The sequence below is a fragment of the Oscarella lobularis genome, chromosome 8 (assembly GCF_947507565.1).
Source record: "Oscarella lobularis chromosome 8, ooOscLobu1.1, whole genome shotgun sequence".
In the NCBI taxonomy this organism is placed as follows: domain Eukaryota; kingdom Metazoa; phylum Porifera; class Homoscleromorpha; order Homosclerophorida; family Oscarellidae; genus Oscarella; species Oscarella lobularis.
Window position 1 is genome coordinate 3,055,063 of NC_089182.1, and position 16,440 is coordinate 3,071,502.

At 43.2% G+C, this 16,440-nt stretch overlaps 2 protein-coding genes and 1 long non-coding RNA gene across 6 annotated transcripts; all 3 read left to right on the plus strand.

Moving 5' to 3' along the window:
• Positions 1 to 15: 15 nt before the first annotated feature.
• On the plus strand, positions 16 to 4,644 carry LOC136190472 (uncharacterized). 2 transcript variants are annotated; one of them, XM_065978634.1, is made up of 17 exons: positions 16 to 146; positions 246 to 710; positions 763 to 1,059; positions 1,109 to 1,249; positions 1,300 to 1,725; positions 1,775 to 2,095; positions 2,152 to 2,301; positions 2,359 to 2,658; positions 2,711 to 2,971; positions 3,031 to 3,057; positions 3,114 to 3,220; positions 3,270 to 3,456; positions 3,508 to 3,619; positions 3,668 to 3,929; positions 3,979 to 4,009; positions 4,079 to 4,375; positions 4,436 to 4,644. In XM_065978634.1, the coding sequence occupies exons 1-17, from the start codon at positions 80 to 82 to the stop codon at positions 4,492 to 4,494; spliced, it is 3,510 nt and encodes a 1,169-aa protein (XP_065834706.1). In that variant the 5' UTR covers positions 16 to 79; the 3' UTR covers positions 4,495 to 4,644. The 2 variants fall into 2 exon arrangements, with proteins under 2 accessions (XP_065834706.1, XP_065834705.1); XM_065978633.1 differs by having other exon boundaries at positions 3,979 to 4,375.
• A 132-nt stretch (positions 4,645 to 4,776) lies between these two features.
• Positions 4,777 to 5,282, plus strand: LOC136190513 (uncharacterized). The gene is made up of 3 exons (XR_010670572.1): positions 4,777 to 4,909; positions 4,966 to 5,091; positions 5,140 to 5,282. It is a non-coding gene; the product is annotated as an uncharacterized lncRNA (long non-coding RNA).
• Positions 5,283 to 5,610: 328 nt separating this feature from the next.
• Positions 5,611 to 15,835, plus strand: LOC136190471 (uncharacterized). Of its 3 annotated transcripts, none has more exons than XM_065978631.1 (17): positions 5,611 to 5,760; positions 5,869 to 6,357; positions 11,984 to 12,280; positions 12,330 to 12,470; positions 12,521 to 12,946; positions 12,995 to 13,315; positions 13,372 to 13,521; positions 13,568 to 13,867; positions 13,920 to 14,180; positions 14,240 to 14,266; positions 14,321 to 14,427; positions 14,477 to 14,663; positions 14,715 to 14,826; positions 14,882 to 15,143; positions 15,204 to 15,234; positions 15,304 to 15,600; positions 15,661 to 15,835. In XM_065978631.1, the coding sequence occupies exons 1-17, from the start codon at positions 5,685 to 5,687 to the stop codon at positions 15,717 to 15,719; spliced, it is 3,543 nt and encodes a 1,180-aa protein (XP_065834703.1). In that variant the 5' UTR covers positions 5,611 to 5,684; the 3' UTR covers positions 15,720 to 15,835. The 3 variants fall into 3 exon arrangements, with proteins under 3 accessions (XP_065834703.1, XP_065834702.1, XP_065834701.1); XM_065978630.1 differs by lacking the exons at positions 11,984 to 12,280; positions 12,330 to 12,470; positions 12,521 to 12,946; ... (10 more) ...; positions 15,304 to 15,600; positions 15,661 to 15,835 and adding exons at positions 6,408 to 6,707; positions 6,761 to 6,901; positions 6,952 to 7,374; ... (10 more) ...; positions 9,744 to 10,040; positions 10,091 to 10,332; XM_065978629.1 differs by lacking the exons at positions 11,984 to 12,280; positions 12,330 to 12,470; positions 12,521 to 12,946; ... (10 more) ...; positions 15,304 to 15,600; positions 15,661 to 15,835 and adding exons at positions 6,408 to 6,707; positions 6,761 to 6,901; positions 6,952 to 7,374; ... (9 more) ...; positions 9,644 to 10,040; positions 10,091 to 10,332.
• Positions 15,836 to 16,440: the final 605 nt, after the last annotated feature.

The window sequence follows — 16,440 nt, forward strand, 5'->3', positions numbered from 1 at the left end:
CGCCTCCTTCGTTTGGGCGGTTCCAGGGCATACGGGAAAGTCGCTCCTCTTTTAGACGGAAGCCATCCGCGACACTCTCATGGCCTTCTCTCGCTGTCTATCACTCGTATTGACGATGATAGTCTGTCTTGATCACGTTTCTGGAGGTACGTCGAAACTAAACGCTATCGGTCTTGGTCTTCCGCTATTACAGCAGATTCATCTACGTTGTTTAGAGCATGTTGAATTTACTGTCTGTTTTGTAGAAATGAAAGTGATTCTAAATGCCGCGGCGAACAAACTGGTGTTCAAAGAAACAGGCATTGCCACTGGAAGTTCATATGATCTAGCCGTGGATGGGAAAACAGGTCAAAATTGGGGGGATTGCGCTGCTTCTCAGTCGTCTACTCCAACCATATGGCTGTCAATTGATTTGCTTCATCTCTACTCTGTGACCAAGATCAGATTTTTAACTCGTCATAGGTATGGAAGAGGCATCGAGGTCTACGTGGGAAAGGATGCTATCGATTCGGATGGAATCACTAATCATCAATGTGGGAGTAGCGTTACTATTCCTAGTCCAGCTCCATCTACATTTACTGACTTTTCTTGTTCTCCTATCAATTGGGTTCAATATGTCAGCATTCGACGACACGGACAGGATGATGGGGCGGGTGATCTACAGTATTTGCAACCGTGTGAAATTGAGGTGTATTATGATGAAACCGAGGGTAGGAATCCATATCGAAAACGTAGTGAGTCAACTATTTTCTGTTTATATAGATCCCGGTATCACCATAACGAAGAACGCCGCAGCAATTTCAAAATTAGACGTTACACAAGGAGACATTGTACTCTGTGGTTCACCAAAAGGAGACTTTGGTCCAACATGGAAATTTCCTAATGGAACAGACGTTCCAGAACAGAACTCTGCTACTATTAGTCAAGCTGATGGCTCATCAGGATATAAAGAACTGCGTTTGAGTCCTCTTACGTCTATTCCTCCAAATGGTCAGTACAAATGCCACTACACAGCAAACAACATTGCAAAGACCAAAACAGTCGATCTTACGTTTACAGGTACGTTACGTTTAATTTGTGTGGCACGTTCATTTGGCCTTTTTTTTAGCTGATTGTCAAGTAAGCTCGTGGTCAGCGTGCTCATCATCATGTGGACGAGGAACAAGGACAAGGACCATTACTCTACTCAAAGTTGGCACTGGTCAGGATTGTCCCTCTCCTTTATCAGAAGATTGCGCAAATACAAACTGTGAGTTTATATGTTCATCTACAAGGCTGATTCTATTGGTGCTTTGGTAGGTGGTCAAATTGACATGAAGGCAATAGGTGCTGTTGCTACCCACGGTCCATTAGATACGATTGATAGTAGGCTCCAGGCTTCACTGGCTATTGATGGCGTTACAAATACTGGATGTGCTGCAACTAATCCATCAATGGATCCGTGGTTGCGAGTTGATTTAAAGACAGCTTATTTGATATCAAGCGTTGAAACGTCCTTTTACGGAGATCGAGGCAATGGTGCGGTTGTGCGGATAGGAAGTGATTTGACCAATGATGGAAATAACAATCTGCTGTGCGGTACGGTTCCAAATAGAAACAACGGCAAAACTATTTGGACAACGACAATTGTGTGTTCTCCTTCATTGTGGGGACGGTACATAAACGTTCAAAAGATTTTTCCAAATAATTTTTACCTCAGCCTGTGTGAATTGAAAGCAAACTACGGTAGGATGAATACCCTTTAGAGTGTCTTCTTACACTTTCTGATTATTAGAACTTGACGTTGGCATTCTATACAATGATTCCTCTGTTGCATCTGGAAGCATTTTTGTTTACGGAGGAGATGCACTTTCTTTTCCTGTTCTGTGCGGCGTTAATCCCGATTCAACAAACTTGAACTCATTGCTAAATATTCAATGGAAATCAGGCAACAGTCCAATTTCGTCGTCTAATTCCGATGTTAGACAATCCACAGACAACAAGTTTACAAGTCTTCATATTGGGAAAGCTCCATCAACGGATACAACATACACGTGCCAATACACGTGGATTGATAACAAGCAAAAAACATTACAGTTTAACCTAAACATCAACGGTGGGTGAAACATTTGCTATTGGTAGCATTAATTAAAGGGGTCCTTGTTTTCGTAGTGGATTGCGGGTGGAGCACGTGGTTGTCTTGCTCGGGTCCTTGTGGTGTGGGAACAAGATTGCGGACAGCTGACAACCCCGTGAAGAAACATCAAGGAAAGGATTGTGTCGGTGATTTAAGCGAAGACTGTGATATTGGAAAAGCACCCTGTAAAAAGCATAAATGTGGTGTATTTTCTATTAGCCTAATTCGTTTCTGTTGTGAAGGTGCTCCCACTCCTGTCAGAAATTCGATTAGCGTTCAGGAAGGACTTCCGGCTGCTTTGGAGTGTGAAGCAACACAATTCCGTCTAATACAGACTCCAATCACGTTCGAATGGTTCAAAAGTGGAGTTCAAATAGTCAATCCTTCAAATTCATCGACCCGTTCTTTGGGAAACGGAAAGTACAAGGGCACTCTGACATTAACGTCAGTCAGGAAAGCAGACGCCAACTCGTACACGTGCAGAGCCAGCGGGCACTCTGGTCTCAGTGCTGCATCTCTACCAATAACGCTTGATGTCACGTGTAAGCTCCTAATTCTTTACTCGTTCGCTGTCAAAACTACATTGTTCTTTAGATGCTCCTTTTAACGTTAGAGTACAAGCAAACTCTAGTTGGTTTGTGAAAGAACAGTCACTAATTCTGAACTGCAGCGCTAAAGCGAACCCTAAACCTTCTCAATATAAATGGTATAAAGATGGGCAAATAATCACAGGAGAAACGGGGTCACAAATATCGTTTTCGAGTCTGGACTATGACAACAGTGGAAAATACAACTGTACTGCGATAAACTCCATCGGCGAAGCCCAATCGAGCGGTTTTGTGATTGTCGTACGTGGTATGTTTAGTAAATTTGAACTGGTTTATTCTTTACAATATCTTTAATTAATTAATAAGGAAAGTGCTTCCGTCCGCCAGCAGCAAGTAAGAAAAGCTACCGACACTAAAGCTTCTTTGTTCATGCTTTTGTTCTCTTATAGCCCCAACTCCTCCAGTGGAACTCAAGCTTATTAGTAAAACGTTTGAATCGTTATTTTTGACATGGAAAAGTCCCCTCAATCCCAACGGTATCATAAGAGCGTATAGAGTAAGTCGAAATTTCATTGTGTTTTCTCTGAAAAATCTGCTTTTTGCAGTTGTACTACTGGATGTTAGATGAATCAGAAGCAGCGGTTATGTCTGTGGAGTCCATTTCGTCCTCTTTCAACCTGACTGGCCTTCGTGCCTACACTCGTTACCAAATTAACGTAACTGCTATCAACAATGCGGATGCTTTTCCTGAAAGTTCTCCTGGTATCATTACCAATGAGACTTTGATTACCGGTAATTTTGCAAGCCGCAGTTTAATTCAATCGTGCATTTCCTTGTGTTTAGCACCTGAACGTCCGCAGTTTATTTCTAATCCGCTCGACGAACTTGAAATTAGCTCCAATGGAATTGTTCGCTTTTCAGCTCCATTTATTTCTGACGAGAAAGTGCCAGTTAGGTAATTGATGTCTGAGCTCATCCATAATGATTTGTTACGTCCTCCTAGTTACATCAAAGTGTTTATTTACTCGGGTCTTGAGCGTCCTCCGCCGCTTTCTGTTCCGCCAAGGGAAAGTGAAATGAGCGAGCTATGGCATGCAGCAGCATTCTTTGACTACACTCAATACAACAAAGCTCGAAATCACTTTACTATTGGGAGCGGAAACCGCACCTTTTTTGGTGACACGACGTACACCGACAGTAAACTAGAAAGAAACGCTCGCTACTCGATCTACTTTGTTGCTTACCTCATCAACGAAATTAAAGGAGTAGGCAGAAGCAGTTGATGTTGGTGTTAGAATGTATTTTGTTTTATAGGTGCACCTGGAGTCCTCTAGTGGGCCTACGTGTAAGGTCTTTTCTTATTTAATGCCGCATACTACTAACTTGTGCAATTGTCGTCACTTTTTGTATATAGCATTTTATACCAGTTCTTCTGGTGAATGTGAAGCCGCTACTTCCAATCCTTCTGGAGGCTCTTCGTTTGGCGTCTTTGGAATTGCGTTTCTTATTTTGTTTGTTATCACGTTTATCGCTTTAGTCGTCCTTCTCGTGATGCACATTCGTCAGCGCCAGATTTTGAAAAAGTCTTATCCTGTTGAAAGACATGCCTATGAACTGCCTATAAAATCGGAAGGTAAACTCGAAGGTGATATTATTCCTCACAGAATGACGGAGTCAAGTGTGTACGGGGTATCATCTGTCAAGCATCAAAGTATTCTATTAATTAAATGGGACTTACACGTTAATTTTTCATTTTATTGTCTCGGTGTAGGTGAAGGTGAACAAGTGTACGCTGAAGTATGTGACAAAGAGAAGGAAGCAAATAAGTAAGATAGATTATTAGATAGTGCTTTTATGTGCCAGTGTTGCACTGTCTTTGTCTTTGTGGATTTTAGCAGTTTTTTTATGGTTTCTGATTAGAGTGATGTCATAGGCTTGGGCATCTGTAGGCCTTCCTTTAATTAAAGTTCCTTAGCACGACCTTTCGGTCAAGCGTAATCAGCGCGCTTTTTGTCTATCCGGGACGCTGTAGAAATACGGGGAAGTGGATCGTCTGTCTTTTGTACTTCGCCAACGAAACGACCGAAACATGCGAATACCTCTTTTTCGATGCCACGAAGAAGGCTCACGTTTTTCATCCCTACTACGAAGCGTGCCTTTGCGATGAGGAGGAGTCGGCCGGCGGCTATCTTCGCAGTCCGCGCTTACGTCAAGGCCGCTCACGTTAGAGGCCTTTCTTTGGACGGTGTGGAGTTTTTCTCGCCTTACTAGGTGTCCTGTCTCATTATTCAGTTCTCTTAGGATGCGTTTATGGTCCATGGGGCCCTCTCACCGAATGCGAAAACGGCCAGCAAACTCAAACTAGAAGCGTTCTGAAAAATCTCTTAGGCAACGAGTGCTCAGACACTAAACATACTCAGCAGTGCCGTGAGTCCAATTTGTCCTCTTTCCTTCATCGTTGAAATTTTTTTGCAGTAGCTGGCCGTCTACTAACTCACCCCTTGTGTCCTGTTGAGAAGGTGCACGTTGTCCAAGTGCGCGGAGCGAAGTCGTGCAAAAGCGTGAAGCGTTGGCCGAGCTGCGGGAAGTGCTGCACGCCGTCTCTGACAACTCCGCAGCTCGCCAAATTCACATGTGTCGGGTCTACCGATCCAGCAGAAAATCACGACAACACGTCATCTGTTAACCTTGTTGTCCACGTAGCGGAATCGTGCCAGCCTGTCGAGAATTACAGAGAGTGTCTCCTCTCGCAGAAAAGACGGTTGAAGAATTCGAGGGGCGTTCCCAACGAAATTTTCGTGTTTTTTTGTTTGTCTTTTCTAGGTTTTTGTCGTATTTGTGTTCAGTGTTTGTTGCAAGGTCGAAGTTCTAAGAGGGATGCGTATCGTCGAGGTGGGGGTTTGCTGACCACGCCTTTCGTTTTGGCAGTATACGGGCATCCAGCTACGGGGAAAGTCGTTTTTCGCTCATCTTCGCCTCGACTGCCGCTTTTAGATAGCCGAGTCTTCCACGGCACTATCATGGCTTCCTCTCGCTGTCTGTCACTCGTATTGACGATGTTGACGGTGATGGCCGGTCTTCATCACATTTCTGGAGGTACGTGGGAACTAAAGGCTATCGTTCTTGGTCTTTTGCTATTATAGATTTCATCTAGTACGTTAGAAGCATGTTGAATTTGCTAGTACAGTACTGTTTGCTTTGTAGAAAAGGAAGTGACTCTAAATGCCGTGACAAACAAGCTGAAGTTTGAAAAAAACGGCCTTTACTCCGGCAGTGTATATGATCGAGCCGTGGATGTGAGATTGAATGACGGGCAATCGATCCAAATGTTCGCGGATTGTGCTGTATCTGAATCGTCTACTCCAACCGTATGGATGTCAATTGATTTGCTTCATCTCTATTCTGTCAGCAAAATCAGATTTTTAACTCGTTTTAAGTATGGAATAGGCACTGAAGTCTACGTTGGAAATGATTCTATCAAGTCGAATGGAACCACTAATCATCGATGTGGGAAAGACGTCACTATTCCCATTATTTCTCAGACAGCTATATCTTCGTTTACTGACTTTTCTTGTTCTCCTATCAATTGGGTTCAATATGTCAGCATTCGACGACACGGACAGGATGATGGGACAGGTGATCCACAGTATTTGCAAGTGTGTAAAGTTGAAGTGTATTATAATGAAAATGAGGGTAAGAACGTAGCAAGAACGTGGTGAGTTAACTAATTTCTGTTTACATAGATCCCGGTATCACCATAACGAAGAACGCTGTGCCAATTTCAAAATTAAACGTTACAGCCATAGGAGACATTGTACTCTGTGGTTCATCAAAAGGAGACTTTGGCCCAACATGGAAGTTTCCTAATGGAACAGACGTTCCAGAACAGAACTCTGCTACTATTAGTCAAGCTGATGGCTCATCAGGATATAAAGAACTTCGTTTGAGTCCTCTTACGTCTACTCCTCCAAATGGTCAGTACAAATGCCAGTACACAGCAAACAACATTACAAAGACCAAAACAGTCGATCTTACATTTACAGGTATGTTACGTTAATTTGTGTGGAACGTTCGAGGCATTTGGCCTTTTTTGTAGTTGATTGTCAAGTAAGTTTGTGGTCAGCATGCTCATCATCATGTGGACGAGGAACAAGGACAAGGACCATTACTCAAAACAAAGTTGGCGGTGGTCAGAATTGTCCCTCTCCTTTATCAGAAGATTGCGCAAATACAAACTGTGAGTTTATATGTTCATCTACTAGACTGATTCTATTGGTGCTTTGGTAGGTGGTCAAATTGACATGAAGGCAATAGGTGCTGTTGCTACCCACGGTCCATTAGCTACGTTTGGTAGCTTGCAGGCTTCACTGGCTATTGATGGCGTTACAAATACTGGATTTGCTGCAACTCGAGCATCAATGGATCCGTGGTTGCGAGTTGATTTAAAGACAGCTTATTTGATCACAAGCGTAGAAACGTCATTTTATGAAGATCGAGGCAACGGTGCGTTTGTGCGGATAGGAAGTGATTTGACCAATGCTGGAAATGACAATCCGCTGTGTGGTACTGTTCCAAATAGAAACAACGGCAAAACTATTTGGACTACAACAATTGTGTGCTCTCCTTCATTGTGGGGACGGTACATTAACGTACAGAATATTTTATCATCAACAGGTTACCTCAGCCTGTGTGAATTGAAAGCAAGCTACGGTAGGAAGAATAGGTTTTTGGAGAGTCTTCTTACACTTTCTGATTATTAGCACTTGACGTCGCAATTCTCTACAATGATTCCTCTGTTGCGTCTGGAAGCTTTTTTGTTTACGGCGGAGATCCACTTCCTTTCCCTGCTTTGTGTGTCATTAATCTTGATTCAACAAACTTTAACTCTTTGTTAAATATTCATTGGAACTCAAGCAACAGCCAAATTCCAGATTCATCGTCCAATCCTGATGTCGGACAATCCAGAGTAAACAACTTCGCAATTCTTCATATTAGGAAAGCTCCGAGGCTTGATACATCATACACGTGTCAATTCACGTGGACTGATAACACGCAAAAGACGTTACAGTTTGACCTCAAGATCAACGGTGCGTGGCATGCTCATATTAGATTACAATAAGAATAAATGTTCTTTGTAGTTGATTGCAGTTGGAGCGCGTGGTCCATGTGTTTGGATTCTTGTGGTGTGGGAACAAGATCGCGGACAGCTGACAGCTCCGTGAAGAAACATCAAGGGAAGAATTGCACCGGTCCTTCAAGTGAAGAATGTGATACTGGACAAGCACCCTGTAAGTGAAAGAGTAAATATGGCGTATCTTCTAGCGTTATTCTTTTCCGTTGTAAAGGTGCCCCTACTCCTATCAGAAATTCTATTAGCGTTCAGGAAGGACTTCCGGCTGCTTTGGAGTGTGAAGCATCACAATTCCGTCTAATACAGACACCGGTCACGTTTGAATGGTTCAAAAATGGAGTTCGAATAGTCAATCCTTCAAATTCATTGACGCGTTCTTTGGGAAACGGAAAGTACAAGGGCACTCTGACATTAACAACAGTCAGGAAAGCAGACGCCGGCTTGTATACGTGCAAAGCCAATGGGCAACATGGTCTCAGCGCTGCATCTGTAGCAATAATGCTTGATGTCACGTGTAAGGTCCTAATTCTTTACTCGCGCGCTGTCAAAACTACTTTGTTCTTTAGATGCTCCTTTTAACATTAGAGTACAAGCAAACTCTAGTTTGTTTGTGAAAGAACAGTCACTAATTCTGAACTGCAGCGCTGAAGCGAACCCTAAACCTTCTCAATATAAATGGTATAAAGATGGGCGAATAATCACAGGAGAAACAGGGTCACAAATATCGTTTTCGAGTCTGGACTATGACAACAGTGGAAAATACAACTGTACTGCGATAAACTCCATCGGCGAAGCCCAATCGAGCGGTTTTGTGATTGTCGTACGTGGTATGTTTAGTAAATTTGAACTGGTTTTATTCTTTACAATCTCGTTAATTTAATAAGGAAAGTGCTTCAGCCCGCCAGCAGCAAGTAAAAAAAGCTACTGACACTAACGCTTTCGTTCTTGCTTTTGTTCTCTTATAGCTCCAACTCCTCCAGTGGAACTCAAGCTTATTAGTAAAACGTTTGAATCGTTATTTTTGACATGGAAAAGTCCCCTCAATCCCAACGGTATCATAAGAGCGTATAGAGTAAGTCGAAATTTCATTATGTTTTCTCTGAAAAATCTGCTTTTTGCAGTTGTACTACTGGATGTTAGATGAATCAGAAGCAGCGGTTATGTCTGTGGAGTCCATTTCGTCCTCTTTCAACCTGACTGGTCTTCGTGCCTACACTCGTTACCAAATTAACGTAACTGCTATCAACAATGCGGATGCTTTTCCTGAAAGTTCTCCTGGTATCATTACCGATGAGACTTTGATTACCGGTAATTTTACAAGCCGCAGTTTAATTCAATCGTGCATTTCCTTGTGTTTAGCACCTGAACGTCCGCAGTTTATTTCTAATCCGCTCGACGAACTTGAAGTTAGCTCCAATGGAATTGTTCGCTTTACAGCTCCATTTATTTCTGACGAGAAAGTGCCAGTTAGGTAATTGATGTCTGAGCTCATTCGTAATGATTTGTTACGTCCTCTTACTGACTAGTTACGTCAAAGTATTTATTTACTCGGGTCCTGAGCGTCCTCCGCCGCCTTCTGTTCCGGAAAGTGAAAGTGAAATGAGCGAGCTATGGCATGCAGCAGCATTCTTTGACTACACTCAATACAACAAAGCTCGAAATCACTTTACTATTGGGAGCGGAAACCGCACCTTTTTTGGTGACACGACGTACACCGACAGTAAACTAGAAAGAAACGCTCGCTACTCAATCTACTTTGTTGCTTACCTCATCAACGAAATTAAAGGAGTAGGCAGAAGCAGTCGATGTTGGTAGTCTTACGGGTTAGAATGTATTTTTGTTTTATAGGTGCACCTGGAGTCCTCTAGTGGGCCTACGTGTAAGGTCTTTTCTTATTTAATGCCGCATACTACTAAATTGTGCAATTGTCGTTACTTTTTGTATATAGCATTTTATACCAGTTCTTCTGGTGAATGTGAAGCCGCTACTTCCAACCCTTCTGGAGGCTCTTCGTTTGGCGTCTTCGGAATTGCGTTTTTAATTTTGTTTGTTATCACGTTTATCGCTTTAGTCGTCCTTCTCGTGATGCACATTCGTCAGCGCCAGATTTCGAAAAAGTCTTATCCTGTTGAAAGACATGCCTATGAACTGCCTATAAAATCGGAAGGTAAACTCGAAGGTGATATTATTCCTCACAGAATGACGGAGTCAAGTGTGTACGGGGTATCATCTGTCAAGCATCAAAGTATTCTATTAATTAAATGGGACTTACACGTTTTTATTGTCTTGGTGTAGGTGAAGGTGAACAAGTGTACGCTGAAGTATGTGACAAGGAGAAGGAAGCAAATAAGTAAGATAGATTATTAGATAGTGCTTTTATGTGCCAGTGTTGCACTGTCTTTGTCTTTGTGGATTTTAGCAGTTTTTTTAGTTTATGGTTTCTGATTAGAGTGATGTCATAGTTACTTGCTTGGGCATCTGTAGGCCTTCCTTTAATTAAAGTTCCTTAGCACGACCTTTCGGTCAAGCGTAATCAGCGCGCTTTTTGTCTATCCGGGACGCTAGCTGTAGAAATACGGGGAAGCGAGCCGGCGTCTTTTGTACTTCGCCAAATATCAGGCGAGCAACGAAACGACCGAAACATGCGAATACCTCTTTTTCGAAGAAGGCTCACGTTTTCGTCGACGTTCATCCCTACTACGAAGCGTGCCTTTGCGATGAGGAGGAGTCGGCCGGCGGCTATCTTCGCAGTCTCCGGGCGTACGTCAAGGCCGCTCACGTCAGAGGCCTTTCTTTGGACGGTGCGGAGTTTTTCTCGCCTTACTAGGTGTCCTGTCTCATTATTCAGTTCTCTTAGGATGCGTTTATGGTCCCCTCTCACCGAGTGCGAAAACGGCCAGCAAACCCAAACTAGAAGCGTACTGAAAAATCTCTTAGGCAACGAGTGCTCAGACACTCAGTCCGATTTGTCCTCTTTTCTTCCTCGTTGAAATGTATCCTTTTTTGCAGTAGCTGACCGTCTGCTAACTCACCCCTTGTGTCCTGTTGAGAAGGTGCACGTTGTGTCCAAGTACTCGGAACGAAGTCGTGTAGGAGTCTGAAGCGTTGGCCGAGCTGCGGGAAGTGCTGCACGCCGTCTGTGAAAACTCCACAGCTCGCCAGATTCACCTGTGTCGGGTCTACCGATCCAGCAGAAAATCACGACAACACTTCACCGGTTAACCTTGTTGTTCACGTAGCGGAATCGTGCGTGCCTGTCGAGAATTACAGAGAGTGTCTCATCGGCTTGCAGGACGGTTGAAGAATTCGAGGGGCGTCACTGACGAATTTTTGCTGCTGTTTTTCGTTTGTGTTTTCTACGTTTTTGTCGTATTTGTGTTTCAGTGTTTGTTGCAAGGTCGAATATCTTTAATGGGGTTGCCGGCACGCCTCCTTCGTTTTGGGCGGTTCCAGGGCATACGGGAAAGTCGCTCCTCTTTTAGACGGAAGCCATCCGCGACAGACTATCATGGCCTTCTCTCGCTGTCTATCACTCGTATTGACGGTGATGGTCTGTCTTGATCACGTTTCTGGAGGTACGTGGGAACTAAACGCTATCGGTCTTGGTCTTTCGCTATTACAGAGTCATCTACGCTGTTTAGAGCATGTTGAATTTACTGTCTGTTTTGTAGAAATGAAAGTGATTCTAAATGCCGCGGCGAACAAACTGGTGTTCGAAGAAACAGGCATTGCCACTGGAAGTTCATATGATCTAGCCGTGGATGGGAAAATACGTCAAAATTGGGGGGATTGCGCTGTATCTCAATCGTCTACTCCAACCGTATGGATGTCAATTGATTTGCTTCATCTCTACTCTGTGACCAAGATCAAATATCTAACTCGTCACCGGTATGGAAAAGGCATCGAGGTCTACGTCGGGAAAAGTTCTATCAAGTTGAATGGAACCAGTGATTATCAATGTGGGAGTAGCGCTGTGTTTCCTAATACCGCTCCGTCTACGTTAACTGATTTTCCTTGTTCTCCTATCAATTGGGTTCAACATGTCAGCATTCGACGACACGGACAGGATGATGGGGTGGGTGATCCACAGTATCTGCAACCGTGTGAAATTGAGGTGTATTATGATGAAACCGAGGGTAGGAATCCATAACAAAAACGTAGCGAGTCAACTATTTTCTGTTTACATAGATCCCGGTATCACCATAACGAAGAACGCCGCAGCAATTTCAAAATTAGACGTTACAAAAGGAGACATTGTACTCTGTGGTTCACCAAAAGGAGACTTTGGCCCGACATGGAAATTTCCTAATGGAACAGACGTTCCAGAACAGAACTCTGCTACTATTAGTCAAGCTGATGGCGCATCAGGATATAAAGAACTGCGTTTGAGTCCTCTTACGTCTACTCCTCCAAATGGTCAGTACAAATGCCAGTACACAGCAAACAACATTACAGAGACCAAAACAGTCGATCTTACATTTACAGGTACGTTACGTTTAATTTGTGTGGCACGTTCATTTGGCCTTTTTTGTAGCTGATTGTCAAGTAGGATCATGGTCAGCATGCTCATCATCATGTGGACGAGGAACAAGGACAAGGACCATTACTCAAAACAAAGTTGGCGCTGGTCAGGATTGTCCCTCTCCTTTATCAGAAGATTGCGCAAATACAAACTGTGAGTTTATATGTTCATCTTCAAGGCTGATTCTATTGGTGCTTTGGTAGGTGGCCAAATTGACATGACGGCAATAGGTGCTGTTGCTACCCACGGTCCATTAGCTACGATTAATAGTAGGTTCCGGGCTTCACTGGCTATTGATGGCGTTACAAATGCTAAATGTGCTGTAACTCTACTATCAACGAAGCCGTGGTTGCGAGTTGATTTAAAGACAGCTTATTTGATTGCAAGCGTAGAAACGTCATTTTATGAAGATCGAGGCAACGGTGCGTTTGTGCGGATAGGAAGTGATTTGACCAATGATGGAAATGACAATCCGCTGTGTGGTACTGTTTCGAATAGAAATAATGGGGCAAGTGTTTGGACAACAACAATTGCGTGTTCTCCTTCATTGTGGGGACGGTACATTAACGTTCAAAAGATTTTTTCAAATAAGTTTTACCTCAGCCTGTGTGAATTGAAAGCAAGCTACGGTAAGAAGAACAGCCTTTAGAGATCTTCTTACACTTTCTGATTATTAGAACTTGACGTTGGCATTCTCTACAATGATTCCTCTGTTTCATCTGGAGACGTTTTTGTGTACGGTGGAGATGCACTTTCTTTTCCTGTTCTGTGCGGCGTTAATCCCGATTCAACAAACTTGAATTCATTGCTAAATATTCAATGGAAATCAGGCAACAGTCCAATTTCGTCGTCTAATTCCGATGTTAGACAATCCACACACAACAACTTTACAAGTCTTCATATCGGGAAAGCTCCATCAACGGATACAACATACACGTGCCAATACACGTGGATTGATAACAAGCAAAAAACATTACAGTTTAACCTAAACATCAACGGTGGGTGAAACATTTGCTATTGGTAGCATTAATTAAAGGGGTCCTTGTTTTCGTAGTGGATTGCGGGTGGAGCACGTGGTTGTCTTGCTCGGGTCCTTGTGGTGTGGGAACAAGATTGCGGACAGCTGACAACCCCGTGAAGAAACATCAAGGAAAGGATTGTGTCGGTGATTTAAGCGAAGACTGTGATACTGGAAAAGCACCTTGTAAGATTGATATGGCGTATCTTCTAGTATAATGTTTCTGTTGAAGGTCCTCCCACTCCTATTAACAATTTAGTTAGAGTTGAAGAAGGAAAAACGGCTTTTTTGGAGTGTAACGCTTTACAATACAGCCAATTACCGACGGCTATTACATTCCAATGGTTCAGGAAAGGAGTTCAAATAGCCAATCCTTCAAAATCATCCGATCGTTCTTTGGGAAACGGAACATACCAGGGAATTCTAACGTTTAGTTCGGTCAAACGAGAAGACGCCGACTCGTACACGTGCAAAGCCAATGGGCGCAATGGTCTCAGTGCTGCATCTGTAGTAATAACGCTTGATGTCACGTGTAAGCTCCTAATTCTTTACTCGTTCGCTGTCAAAACTACTTTGTTCTTTAGATGCTCCTTTTAACGTTAGAGTACAAGCAAACTCTAGTTGGTTTGTGAAAGAACAGTCACTAATTCTGAACTGCTGCGCTGAAGCGAACCCTAAACCTTCTCAATATAAATGGTATAAAGATGGGCAAATAATCACAGGAGAAACGGGGTCACAAATATCGTTTTCGAGTCTGGACTATGACAACAGTGGAAAATACAACTGTACTGCGATAAACTCCATCGGCGAAGCCCAATCAAGCGGTTTTGTGATTCTCGTACGTGGTATGTTTAGTAAATTTGAACTGGTTTATTCTTTACAATATCTTTAATTAATTAATAAGGAAAGTGCTTCCGTCCGCCAGCAGCAAGTAAGAAAAGCTACCGACACTAAAGCTTTTGTTCATGCTTTTGTTCTCTTATAGCTCCAACTCCTCCAGTGGAACTCAAGCTTATTAGCAAAACGTTTGAATCGTTATTTTTGACATGGAAAAGTCCCCTCGATCCCAACGGTATCATAAGAGCGTATAGAGTAAGTCGAAATTTCATTGTGTTTTCTCTGAAAAATCTGCTTTTTGCAGTTGTACTACTGGATGTTAGATGAATCAGAAGCAGCGGTTATGTCTGTGGAGTCCATTTCGTCCTCTTTCAACCTGACTGGCCTTCGTGCCTACACTCGTTACCAAATTAACGTAACTGCTATCAACAATGCGGATGCTTTTCCTGAAAGTTCTCCTGGTATCATTACCAACGAGACTTTGATTGCCGGTAATTTTACAAGCCGCAGTTTAATTCAATCGTTCATTTCCTTGTGTTTAGCACCTGAACGTCCGCAGTTTATTTCTAATCCGCTCGACGAACTTGAAGTTAGCTCCAATGGAATTGTTCGCTTTACAGCTCCATTTATTTCTGACGAGAAAGTGCCAGTTAGGTAATTGATGTCTGAGCTCATTCATAATGATTTGTTACGTCCTCCTACTGGCTAGTTACGTCAAAGTGTTTATTTACTCGGGTCCTGAGCGTCCTCCGCCGCCTTCTGTTCCGCCAAGGGAAAGTGAAATGAGCGAACTATGGCATGCAGCAGCATTCTATGACTACACTCAATACAACAAAGCTCGAAATCACTTTACTATTGGGAGCGGAAACCGCACCTTTTTTGGTGGCACGACGTACACCGACAGTAAACTAGAAAGAAACGCTCGCTACTCGATCTACTTTGTTGCTTACCTCATCAACGAAATTAAAGGAGTAGGCAGAAGCAGTCGATGTTGATAGTCTTACGGGTTAGAATGTATTTTTGTTTTATAGGTGCACCTGGAGTCCTCTAGTGGGCCTACGTGTAAGGTCTTTTCTTATTTAATGCCGCATACTACTAAATTGTGCAATTGTCGTCACTTTTTGTATATAGCATTTTATACCAGTTCTTCTGGTGAATGTGAAGCCGCTACTTTCAATCCTTCTGGAGGCTCTTCGTTTGGCGTCTTCGGAATTGCGTTTTTAATTTTGTTTGTTATCACGTTTATCGCTTTAGTCGTCCTTCTCGTGATGCACATTCGTCAGCGCCAGATTTCGAAAAAGGCTTATGCTGTTGAAAGACATGCCTATGAACTGCCTATAAAATCGGAAGGTAAACTCGAAGGTGATATGATTCCTCACAGAATGACGGAGTCAAGTGTGTACGGGGTATCATCTGTCAAGCATCAAAGTATTCTATTAATTAAATGGGACTTACACGTTAATTTTTCATTTTATTGTCTCGGTGTAGGCGAAGGTGAACAAGTGTACGCTGAGGTATGTGACAAGGAGAAGGAAGCAAATAAGTAAGATAGATTATTAGATAGTGCTTTTATGTCCCAGTGTTGCACTGTCTTTGTGGATTTTAGCAGTTTTTTAGTTTATGGTTTCTGATTAGAGTGATGTCATAGTTACTTGCTTGGACATCTGTAGGCATTCCTTTAAAGTTCCTTAGCACGACCTTTCGGTCAAGCGTAATCAGCACGCTTTTTGTCTATCCGGGACGCTAGCTGTAGAAATACGGGGAAGTGGACCGTCTCCGAGCCGGCGTCTTTTGTACTTCGCCAAATATCAGGCGAGCGACGAAACGACCGAAACATGCGAATACTTCTTTTTCGATGTCACGAAGAAGGCTCACGTTTTCGTCGACGTTCATCCCTACTACGAAGCGTGCCTTTGCGATGAGGAGGAGTCGGCCGGCGGCCATCTTCGCAGTCTCCGTGCTTACGTCAAAGCCGCTCTCGTTAGAGGCCTTTCTTTGGACGATGCGGAGTTTTCTCGCGTTACTAGGTGTCCTGTCTCATTGTTCAGTTCTCTTAGGATGCGTTTATGGTCCATGGGGGCCTCTCACCGAGTGCGAAAACGGCCAGCAAACTCAAACTAGAAGCGTACTGAAAAATCTCTTAGGCAACGAGTGCTCAGACACTAAACGTACTCAGCAGTGCCGTGAGTCCAATTTGTCCTCTTTCCTTCATCGTTGAAATTTTTTTGCAGTAGCTGGCCGTCTACCAACTCACCCCTTGTGTCCTGT

Excerpts from the sequence above, each read along its gene's own strand:
- LOC136190471 (XM_065978629.1), top strand. The coding sequence starts at position 5,685 with ATGGCTTCCTCTCGCTGTCTGTCACTCGTATTGACGATGTTGACGGTG. Across the intron at positions 6,708-6,760 it reads AGTCGATCTTACATTTACAG|TTGATTGTCAAGTAAGTTTG; the intron begins GTATGTTACGTT and ends CCTTTTTTGTAG. Across the intron at positions 8,868-8,916 it reads GTATCATAAGAGCGTATAGA|TTGTACTACTGGATGTTAGA; the intron begins GTAAGTCGAAAT and ends TGCTTTTTGCAG.
- LOC136190472 (XM_065978633.1), top strand. The coding sequence starts at position 80 with ATGGCCTTCTCTCGCTGTCTATCACTCGTATTGACGATGATAGTCTGT. Across the intron at positions 3,221-3,269 it reads GTATCATAAGAGCGTATAGA|TTGTACTACTGGATGTTAGA; the intron begins GTAAGTCGAAAT and ends TGCTTTTTGCAG. Across the intron at positions 4,376-4,435 it reads ATCATCTGTCAAGCATCAAA|GTGAAGGTGAACAAGTGTAC; the intron begins GTATTCTATTAA and ends GTCTCGGTGTAG.